The 11,558-nt window shown below is 34.7% G+C and overlaps 1 protein-coding gene across 8 annotated transcripts in view; it reads right to left on the bottom strand.

The window, feature by feature from the left end:
- RALGPS2 (Ral GEF with PH domain and SH3 binding motif 2) overlaps positions 1-11,558 on the bottom strand; it is a 185,788-nt gene that overhangs the window by 34,398 nt on the left and 139,832 nt on the right. For all 8 annotated transcript variants that reach the window (XM_031013660.3, XM_031013656.3, XM_055366711.2 and 5 more), the window contains 3 exons: positions 7,211-7,348; positions 5,854-5,944; positions 1,300-1,367 (listed from right to left, as the gene is read on the bottom strand). In XM_031013660.3, coding sequence (XP_030869520.1) covers positions 1,300-1,367; positions 5,854-5,944; positions 7,211-7,348 — 297 coding nt within the window. The remainder of the gene's footprint in view (positions 1-1,299; positions 1,368-5,853; positions 5,945-7,210; positions 7,349-11,558) is intronic.

An 11,558-nucleotide genomic window follows, 5' to 3' on the forward strand; every position in this document is an offset into this window, starting at 1 on the left:
CATAGGAAGAAGTAGAATTAGAAGAGACTAGCTTTCACATCACAGACAAAATCTGGACTAAACACACAGGTCTTCTGAGTCCTAGGTTCAGTGCTCTTTTAATTTTATACATTCTTTACTCCTAGTTTCAACTTCCTCTTAGATAAAGAATGTGTAGGGTAGGTCAAACACTCAAATCAGAAATTAAATCTACACTGATACTGTTCAGGCTTATGGGAATAAATAAAAGAATATTATGATAGTGCAAAACAGCACTTTAAGAATAAAAAGAAAAGCAAATTTAAGAAATTTAAACTGCAATGTTTTTTCTGCTTGGAATATTCTTCCCCATAGACATTGTCATGGTTTGTTTCTCCACTTCTTCACATCTTATCAGATTAGCCATCAAATATTTTTAGAATATACATGAAACTTAGTGCGAAGGCCTATATTGGGAATTTTAAAAAAGGTACTTATCAGGGATTTCTTAATGACGATTTTATGTTTTTTAAAAAATTATTTGTGGTATATGCATAATATCCCCATTACAATGTAACAGGTAAAGTAAGGAACTATGATTTTTACATTTTTAATACTTGGTATAGTATTAAAGTGAACATTTGAAAAAATTACGTCACTAAAATTGACTTCTATAATTATTCAAATTAGTAGACTTTCCCATTAGACCACAGAAATTTCTAGTGTAATCAACCTTCATTGCCTAGGACAGTGCATTCTTAATCAAAAATGAATATTCATAACTACTTATCTATTATTTTCCATCTGTTGCATCTATCTATTTTCCTTGATTAGGTAGCATACTTGTTTGTACACTACTGACAAACTATAACAACATTTTTTTTTTGAGATGGAGTCTTGCTGTGTCACCCAGGCTGGAGTGCAGTGGCACGATCTCGGCTCATTGCAAGCTCCGCCTCCTGGGTTCACGCCATTCTGCTGCCTCAGCCTCCTGAGTAGCTGGGACTATAGGTGCCCGCCACCACACCCGGCTAATTTTTTTGTTATTTTTTTAGCAGAGACGGGGTTTCACCGTGTTAGCCATGATGGTCTTGATCTCCTGACCCTGTGATCCGCCCGCCTCGGCCTCCCAAAGTGCTAGGATTACAGGCGTGAGCCACCCTGCCCGGCCAGCAACTTTTAAATTAAAAAACAAAAAACACAGAAAGGACAGATTTTAATATCAAAATAAATTTTACATGCAGTATAAGATGTACTAAGTTTTTATTTACTTTGGAGTATATTCTTCCTTATTAGGTTATCTGATTTAGATTTGGTAACAAGAGAAAACTATGTACTGACCTACTAAATCTTCTCTGGAAGCAGCAGAACGTGGGGTGCTTGTACCTGGTTCTATCTTTAATGAAAGCCTGAATTTTAAAAAGACAAAATACATACAATGATTAATTAACACTTAACAAAATAAGATTAAAGTTGTGTATTTTCTCACAAAAAAACTAAAAACATTTTTATGAAATAATCTGACCTATATACTTTTCTTCAAGAGCAATCTTCTTCTTTTTAAGAGACAGGGAATCTCACTTAAGCCTCAAACTCCTGGGCTCAAGCGATCCTTCCATCTTGGCCTCCCAAAGTGCTGGGATTACAGGCATGAGCCACCAAGCCTGGCCAAGGGCAATTTTTAATTAAGATGTTAAGTCTCTTATCTCTTTCATACAAAGCTGATCTTATGGTTATTCTAGGAAATATTAGGAAGGGAAAATACATTAAAAAGTTGTATTTAAAAACACAAAAATCTCCCCAATTACCCCAAAGTTGCCAAACCATGGAACACATTTAAAGATATTTGATGAATGACTAAATGATGATTCAACTTAGAGCTTACACTGATACTTTACATTTAAATTCAGAAACTTTCATATGTATTATTAAATATATTATGCAAATTATTTCTAAAAACACCTTATTTAAAACTAACCATCTAACAAACCAGCTGACAGAACTCTTCAGCAGAAAGATCTATACAAATAAAAATGTTGTTTGCAAAATTCCTAGTAAGTCCCTGTCCTAAGTCAGAGTTTATTATATGGTACTTAAGTTCCATTTAGGATAATATATCCAGTTCTGAGTTTCACAGTGAAAGAGATTATGATTTCTATCAGTGGAAGCTATTTCAGAAAACAGGACACTAAAGTAGTTGTAGAAAATGCTTTGGTGTAATACACGAAGCTTAATATTGCTGAGTCTGTCTGAAATTTAATAAAAACTGTTTAGTATTCTACTGACTAAAATTTTAAAAATAATTAAACAATACAAGAGGCATTTATAATGATAAATCTACTGTAGGTTAAGTTATTAATTATATTCCAGTTATTTGATAATATAAAATGCATATATTGAATAGATAAATGATTAACCAGACTTTTTCTTTTTATGAAGATGTTTAATTATTTAGGCTACAAACTATACTGCATTCATTCATGTGACAAATATTTACTGAACACTTGTGTTGGGCACTGTGCTCAGAACTGGAATGTAACAGAGATTACGGCAGACACAGTATTCCTGTCCTTCTGAAGCTTACAGTCTAGTGGATGAAAGAAAAGTAGTAAATGAAATAACTACCATTTCCCAATGGCACCAAAATAGAAAGGAACAGAAAGGGAGCTTATTGGGTGAATCACATTGCTATTGGTAGCACCTAGAAACTGACAGCAATATAAAAAGCAGAGGCATCTTTAAAAAGCAGTGAAGGCTAGTCTGAGTGCCAGCTGCTTACAACATCGTCAAAGCACCACATAATAATAGAGATGCTGATTCATTAAGAACAGGTATGTTCAGTATTAAAATAAAATCACCCAGAAGAATTTTCATCCTGACCAAAAGACATGTAATTTGTAATATCTATACTGGCTGCCTATGTAGATGAAGTTGCCCAAAACAGGCCTTTTGTAAGTGACATGCCATTTCTATTTACAAATTTTTCATCATAAAAGGCATTTTTTTCTAACAAAATGTTTTCTTCTAATTTTTTCTAATAATTTTAATGACATCTTAAAATGCTCTATTTTTCAAACACACTAAATTATTAGGCTCATGCAACACACTGCATTTTTAGAAAAACAATCTGTCAGTGAGTGCGGTGGCTCACGCCTGTAATCCTAGCACTTTGGGAGGCCGAAGCGGGTGAATCATCTGAGGTCAGGAGTTCAAGATCAGCCTGGCCAATATGGTGAAACCCCATCTCTACTAAAAATACAAAAATTAGCCGGGCATGATGGCGGGCACCTGTAATCCCAGCTACTCGGGAGGCTGAGGCAGTAGAATTGCTTGAACCCCAGGAGGCGGAGGTTGCAGTGAGCTGAGATCGCGCCATTGCCCTCCAAACTGGGAAACAGAGTGAGATTCCGTCTCCAAGAAAAAGAAAAACAATGTCTTCTCTAGTCCCGTATGATGTCCCAATAACACCAAATGACTCATCGTTCGCCATGCAAAGACACTGTTTCTTATCCCATTCCTTTGATCATTCCATCCCCAGCATACTTTTCCTTACCCTTCACGTGAGACTAACTCCCACTCACCTGTTAAGATTCAGCCTCAGATGACGCTGTCTCCTGAAGCTGTTCATATTTCCTTTTAGTTTTCCTAGGTAAAGCTGGGTTAGGTCCCCCCTATCTATGTTTCCACAGCATCCTTGGCATATCTTTATTATAGTTCTGTTTGAAATGTTTTATAATCATCTGTTTTGTGGATGTATCTGACATTAGACTGAGCTTCTTGAGGGCAAGAACAGTATCTTATTTTTATAATCCCAGCAACTAGCACAGTAACTGGCCTATAACAAAACCTTAGTAAATATCTGTCAATGTAATGGAAGGGCTGCTCTGGTTCTAGCTCCTCATGAAACCAAAAACCAGTATAATAGCATTAGCTTTCCTACAAAAATGAAGGCATTATATGATATGTCAGTTTACAGAATGTCAGAACTACTTCATGGCTTCACTGGCTAAGTCTACCCTTTTAGCAAAGTAAAAACTAGCTTTAATAAATATTGTATTATAATTTTACAGTAGTCACAAAAAATTTGCCATCCTCTATAAATTGTGCAAAATTTTCTTAGATTACATTTCAATCTAATAAACTTTAAATTCTTTTAAGTTCAGTAAGTTTCTTGAGCCAGATAAATATCTAATAGCTACTTACTCACATTTTGAATTTTAAGATATCTGTTCTACACCTCACTGGACAAAACTTAAGTATTTATTAGGTAGGAGTTCTATGTCAGTAATTAGAGAGAAGGGAAAAACAGTGGTAAGTATAAGACACAGACCATCAAACTTGAAAAACAACCTAGGGCAACAGATTTGTGAAACAACTCCAGCTTTAAAAAGCTTCTTCATTGACTTCATACATTTTCAAGTAAGTAACCATGTAGAAACTTTTTGTAGAATGAAAATTGGTACAGAAATACAGTGTTGATATTATGGTGTGAGAGAGAAGATGGCAATAAAGGCGTTTTCAAACATTAGTAAAATTTTAGATGCATTTAGAAAAATTATTCCTAGATGTTTTCCAGAATTTCTATAGCCATTTACTGGGACTAATTCTGTTCTACAAAATTTTTAAAAAACTGTCAAAATCTGGAAAAAGGAAGTTAATAATCATTACCAAAGGAAGATAAAAAATATTTCTATGTAATGCATTAACACTGAAAAATAATCTAGTCTTTCACTTCGATAAATTTTTGAAACATGATCTTTTATTGGAAAAAATATTTGTGAAAGTGCAAAATTCAATTTGAAAGCTTGTGAACAAATGGGATAATAAAGCTAAGTAAACTTTTTAAAAAAAGTAACAAATGAAGCTAAAAGAAAAGAGTGAAGCTTCAAGAGAAATAAGCTCTTTATCCTCCCACCTTAAAAAAAAAAAAACCCCAGCAGTTTTGATGTAAACTATATCAAAGAAAGATGAAAGGGTTAATAATTTAAAAATTTCCTCTCCCATCTTTGGGAAATACTGTGGCTATAAGGAGATAAAAATGGATATCAGCTATTTTAAAAGTGATTTCAAACAATCTTTTTTTTTTTTTTTAGACAGAGTTTTGCTCTTTTTGCCCAGGCTGGAGTGCAATGGTGTACTCTCGGCTCACTGCAACCTCTGCCTCCTGTGTTCAAGTGATTCTCCTGCCTCAGCCTCCCAAGCAGCTGGGATTACAGGCATGCACCATGCCCGGCTAATTCTGTATTTTTAGTACAGACAGTGTTTCACTATATCGGTCAGGGTGGTCTTGAACTCCTGACCTCAAGTGATCCACCTGCCTCGGCCTCCCAAAGTGCTGGGGTTACAGGCGTGAGCCACTGTGCCCGGCCTCAAAAATCTTTAATAAAGAACTTGCTATAATACAGGGAAAAGGATAATTGTGCTACATTGGAGAAAGGTCTCTTCTCCTGAGACAAGATGGACCAACAGTCTCTCAATCCACAAAAACAATGAAAAACAAACAATGATGTGTCAATAATTAGCATTAAAGAAGAGTAATTTTTCTATTTTAAAAAGTTGCATTAATTTTTCTGTCTATTAAAAGACAAATTCTATAAGGATTCAATGATTGAATATGGGGGAAAGGAAGAAATTTAAATTAGAACTATCAAACGTTAGCTCTCTACGAACAGAGAGATAAAATATTAAAAAGAACAGATGAGGTATTTGTATATTGGCTCAATCATAGCAAGTGATTAAGAAGTAATACATGTTAGTACCTTTACTGCTGTAAACCTACCACTGGATTAGTCCTTTGTATGATACCATGTAGGATTTAGATGTTTAAATACATAGGGATAGAAAGATGGAGGACAGGACAAAGTTATACAAACCACTTTTGAAGATCCAACCTACTTGTAATTATCGTCTTCCACAAACTTTTGTAGTTCTTCTATATACTGAACGGAGTTGAGATATTTTTGGACATGAGGCAACATGGGAATATCTAGGCAAAAGGTGATAAACAATTATCTGATAAAGTACATCTTAACCAGAACTTTAAAAATTAAGCTGAAAATAACTTAAACGTAAATTAAGGCCACATGGCAGCAAAATTTAAATTAACTCTAGAAGGTCATTACTGAGATAAACTTTAATGTGAATCTGAAGGTAATTTAGAAAATTACAGTTGTATATTGTTTGTATAGATTGTTGTATTTTTTTAATAGCTCCAATTATAAAGTCCCATATATTTGAGAAATTTCACAGAAAAAGATCAAGAACTATTCTAAACTAAACAGAAGACATGAAGGCAGTTACTTTTCTTTTAAAGAAACCTGGTTCCTATTTATAAATGTGGTTTATCTCCTCCCCTTATAAGTTTCAAGCAAGATTAATTTAACATCACAACTTGATGCTATGTTTAAAATACTGAGAAAAGGACAAAATAAGGAATTATTTGATTTAACTTTCAGTAAGATTCTATCTCCACACTGATAGTTTTAGGAAGTTTTTGAGGTTTTCTAAAAAGTATAGATGCATGAAGCAAAAGTTAACTTTAAGATAAATTCACTTGAAGTAATCATATAATGTAAAACTCAGTTTTTTAACCCATAAAAATTATGTATTAACAGCCTAACTTTATTCCCTATCAAACTGGAAGTATTTAAACATTAAAAAAAATGCCTTTTCTCATCATTTGGGCTTATGTAGCTGTTTCTATATTTGTCATTCCATAAAATACATGTTGGACAAAAATTGGTTATTTACTTGATAGTCTGACTCAAGAAAGTTGGTCAATTGTCACGAGGCTCAAGGGTCTCAGCTATACTTCCCTAATTGAAAACTGTAAGAACGACTTACATAATAGATCAGGGAGATCAAATGAGATAATAGAAAATGACTAGAAAATGACTTTGCAAACTATAAAGGGCCAAATAGCTGTGCTATAAAGGGCCAAATAGCTGTGAGGTAGTAATATTAAATACTTAGTGCCTTTGTGCTGTGAGAAAGTTGCTGCAAAATAGCAGAAAAGCAAAATATAAAAATAAAAATTTTAAATATTAGATACTTAAATTCCTTAAAAGCAAGATCTTAAACAGGATGCTACATAGTAAATGGCAAAATAAAACAAGCATTATTTTCCTTTACATTAGAATGGAAATAAGAAATTGATGTCCCCTGCTGTGTGAAAAGTGATCATCAGTGTGTGTAAATAAATCACTGGATTACAGCAATCTTAACGGCTTGGCATTATCCCCCAGAAACTTACCATATTCACAAGACTGCTGTAAATCAGAAATTATTCGAAGGATATTATTCATTAAATTTGATCTTTGCTCATTTTCTAGAATGCTGCCAGTTGATGGGTAGGCTGAATCGATGTATGTTAAATCTGACAAATAGATACCTGAAATAAAGTTAGATAAATGAATGTTTTCTTAGTTGTAGGTTGGGAGACTATGACAAAGAAAAGGGAGGAAGGGGTTGTTTATAGATATATTCCACTGTACGCAACATTTAAAATATATTGCTATTAATACACTGAAGCCTGGGTAACATATGGTTACCGGGGCCTAGCTTTCCATACAGTTGGGGTCAGACATATACCAATTTTTTGTAATAATATGCTATTTTGTAAATGTCTTCTTGTGATTTCATTTTCAAGTACAGTTTGAGGCTAGAGTTAGAAACTCCAGCACATATGGGAATTAATGGAAAGGAGCTGAGTTCTTCAATTGGCTCTGCCTCTGACTAGTTTCATAATGGAGAGTTATTTTAAACTCAGAACCTCAGACTTAAAACCTATGCAAGTATCCATTTTCCAAGGTGTGTTACAACTTGAAGATATTAATTTAGCCAGCAGCCCAGCCACTGATTGACACAGGGAAATTATTTAATATTTGTTTTTACTCTCTTGCCTTGAGTTGATAGCTAAAATTTGAGTCTTAACTACTTTGAAAATTATCTCAATCTGGTAGAAATGTTTTACATTTTAAAGATCAACAAATAAATTTCTGAAATGGTTCATGTGACTACAAATTGAAGTTAACTATTTCTTACCCTCCATGCTTTTTGTACCAACAAAAATAACACATCCTCTAAAATTTGGTTGTACTAGTCCTTAACATGAAAGGTCACTTATTTAAGATTATTTCTGGAGAGTTCACAATGCACATGTGAAATGTATTAGACAACTATAGCTGGAGAGAAAAGAAAAACATACCTTCCTACTTTTACCCCATTACTTCATGTTCATGTACTCTCAGGGTAAATGCAGCCAAAATGACATACCCACTGCCTTCTAAATAAACCCTGTTTTTACTCAGCTTTTTCTTATACCTTATGTTTTCTGGACTTATCTCTGCCTATCCAAATCTTATATTTTGCTTATCTAATTTGGTGTCAATATTCTCTAGTTTTCTCACAGATTCCAAGAAAGGAATTCAGACACTGTCTAGTCTAATCCTCTCCTTTTATAGATGAAGAACCTGAAATACATAGATAGTAAAGGGACCTGTCTAATGCCATGCAACCTGTTAGTGACAGAGCTGGATCTCAGACGTTTCACTTATAGCCCAATTTTTTAAAAAATTACTTATATTCTATTAAAATATCATACATTATGTGTGCTTACTATTCACTTAATGACTTTTATGACTTCAAAATCTCATTACTTATGTTTTTTTACATTTATATCTTATCTATTCAAGACTGCAAACTCATTTAAGGCAGTTGCTCTATCTTGCACTCCAAGAGAAAGAAAATCTTGTGCAATGTTTTGACAATAGGTGCTTAACATAAAAGGTTGGCATGGTAATCTTTTTACTCATCCTAGTATCATTCATTTTCCACTCAGTAAATCTTTACAGTATTAAGCCACCTATCATACTTTTTTTTTTCTTTAGATAACCTCAACTTTATTTCCCTATGACTCCAAATGAATCTGAGGTTCCAAATGAAGCTGAGGTTCTTCCCACTTTCCCCAATCTTGGAGGAAGAATCATCTCTCTCTTCTTCTGAAATCTCAACTGTAATTTTGAATGCAATCGTTGCTGCCTCCTTCCAGACAACCACTGTTGCCTCTACTATCATTCACCCCTACTGGCTCCTTCCCCAGAGCCAGTATACATATTTTTTTTTTAAACCATTTTTTTTTTTCAAGAAAGAGTCTTGCTCTGTCTCAGGCTGGAATGCAGTGGTGCGATCTCGGCTCACTGCCACCTCCGCCTCCTGGGTTCAAGTGATTCTTGTGCCTCAGCCACCCGAATAGCTGAGATGACAGGCACGCACAACCACGCCTGGGTAGTTCTTGCATTTTTAGTAGAGATGGGGTTTCACCATGTTGGCCAGGCTGGTCTCGAACTCCTGGTCTCAAGTGATCCACCCGCATCAGCCTCCCAAAGTGCTAGGATTACAGGCATGAGCTACTGCACCTGGCCCAATATACATGTTTAAATCTCCCCTACTTATAAAACAAAATCTAAGCAACTCTTCCTTCAAATCTGATCCCACGCCTCAAGATAACATCCTTGTCCTCCCTTCAACAAACACCTTGGAAGAGAAACATAGAATAGTACACTTCTTTTATTCTTCATTCTATTTTTAATGTAATATTTGATACACGTGTCAGGAGAATTGTGAAAAACTTTGAGATGGGAAAAAAGATTACTGGGTATCCTGTCTCCAGTGCACCCATTTGGTCCTTCTGAGCTATTTTACAACTCTGCACAGCTGCTGAAAACTTGTAATACAAATTATTGTCCATAAACATGCCAAAGAATTATGTCCAGTGGGATCTAATCAGTGTTGACCAATTTTGCAACTATTTGTAAATTTACTTCAGCGTTCCTGATTGCATATATGTGTGTTACTTTGAATTCTCCCTTGACACATTTTTGATTCCCTTATAAATTTAATAATTTAAATGAAAGTTCTGACACATATTCATTTCATATTTGTGTGAGAATCGTGATTTCACAAAAATTATTGCCGGGAACGGTGGCTCATGCCTGTAATCTCAGCACTTTGGGAGGCTGAGGCGGGCAGACTGCTTAGGAGTTTGAGACCAGTCTGGGCAACATGGTGAGACTCCTGCCCTAAGAAAAAATTATCAACACATGTGACACTTGTTGTTATCAAACAATATAATAAACATTTGTGAAAGACCAGTCAACTTATGACTACAACATCCCTAAGGAGAGCTAAAAGATTCCTCAAGGAAATGGCATGGGGATGTTGGCATATGTACATCAATAACAGCAATAAAAGATATAAAAAAGTAGCACAGAAAAGTTTAAACAGGAGTTTCATAAGAATTCTGTGCAAAAAAATGTCATTCCTTGCTGATGGGATCAGAGAAAGCTTCAAGGAAGAAGTGGGATTTGAGCGGGGTACTAATGTGCCAGTTCTTGCCATTCTTCCATCTTATTAAACTCAGATGACAACTTGCCCGTAGTCACTCGCTATACTGTGCTGTCCAATATGATAACCACTTGCCACATGTGACTACTGTTTCATGGGTCTATTCTGAATTGAGGTGTATTTGAATATAAAACAGACAAGATTTTGAAGAGTTAACATGAAAAATTAATGTAAAATATCTATTAACTTTTTTATTGGTTACATGTTAATATTTTAGTATGTTGGGGTAAACTACTTTAAAAAAGAACTACGACATCATCAATACTGTTGCATCTATCTGTATGTTCCTTCTCTACTTCATCTCCTTGCTTCCTGTCCAGAAGTAACCATTACCTTGAACTTTAAGATCATTCCCTTATTTTTTCCCCCAGACATTTGTCTGTATCCCTACTTTTGCCTATTTTTGAACTTTAAAAATCATATTTTATTGTATGTGTGGATTAAATAATAGTATTTGTAATGTTAGAAAAGTGTCTAGTATGGGAGGCTGAGGCAGGAGAATGGCGAGAACCCAGGAGGCGGAGCTTGTAGTGAGCCGAGATCGTACCACTGCCCTCCCGCTTGGGTGACAGAGCAAGACTCCGTCTCAAAAAAAAAGAAAAGTGTCTAGTACATACCAAGTGATTTATAAGCATTTATTAAATAAAATTTAAAAATATGGTCTTCTGTGGTTGCTTTGTCTATTTTGTTTCTAAGACTTGTCCACGCTGTTAAATGCTGCTGTAATTCCTTATAATGAGAACAAGCTAATGCGTGACAATTGTAACTCATCCATTTTATTTGATAGACTTTTGAGTTACTCCCATCCCACCCCCAACCATGTTGCTATAGACATTCTTATACACATCTCCCAGTACACATGTACAAAATTTCTTCAGGATATACAAACATGCCTAGGAGCAAAACTGCCAAGTGCTAAAGTATATTAATATTCAACTTTACAAGATGGTGTCACATTATTTTTCAAAGCTGTATCAATTCATACTCCCACTCATGGTATATAAGCTTCTGTTGACCCACATTTGTGCTAACAATTGGTATTATCCATCTCAATTTTGCCAATCTTCTGAGTATAAAATGGTATCTCTCTGTCTTAATTTTTATTTCCTTGATTAGTAATAAGGTTAAATGTATATATGTCTATGTAATAAATGTTTCTGTCCATTTTTTCTTTTGGGTTGTCTTTTTCTTATGGA

This window comes from Gorilla gorilla, chromosome 1 (assembly GCF_029281585.2).
Source record: "Gorilla gorilla gorilla isolate KB3781 chromosome 1, NHGRI_mGorGor1-v2.1_pri, whole genome shotgun sequence".
In the NCBI taxonomy this organism is placed as follows: domain Eukaryota; kingdom Metazoa; phylum Chordata; class Mammalia; order Primates; family Hominidae; genus Gorilla; species Gorilla gorilla.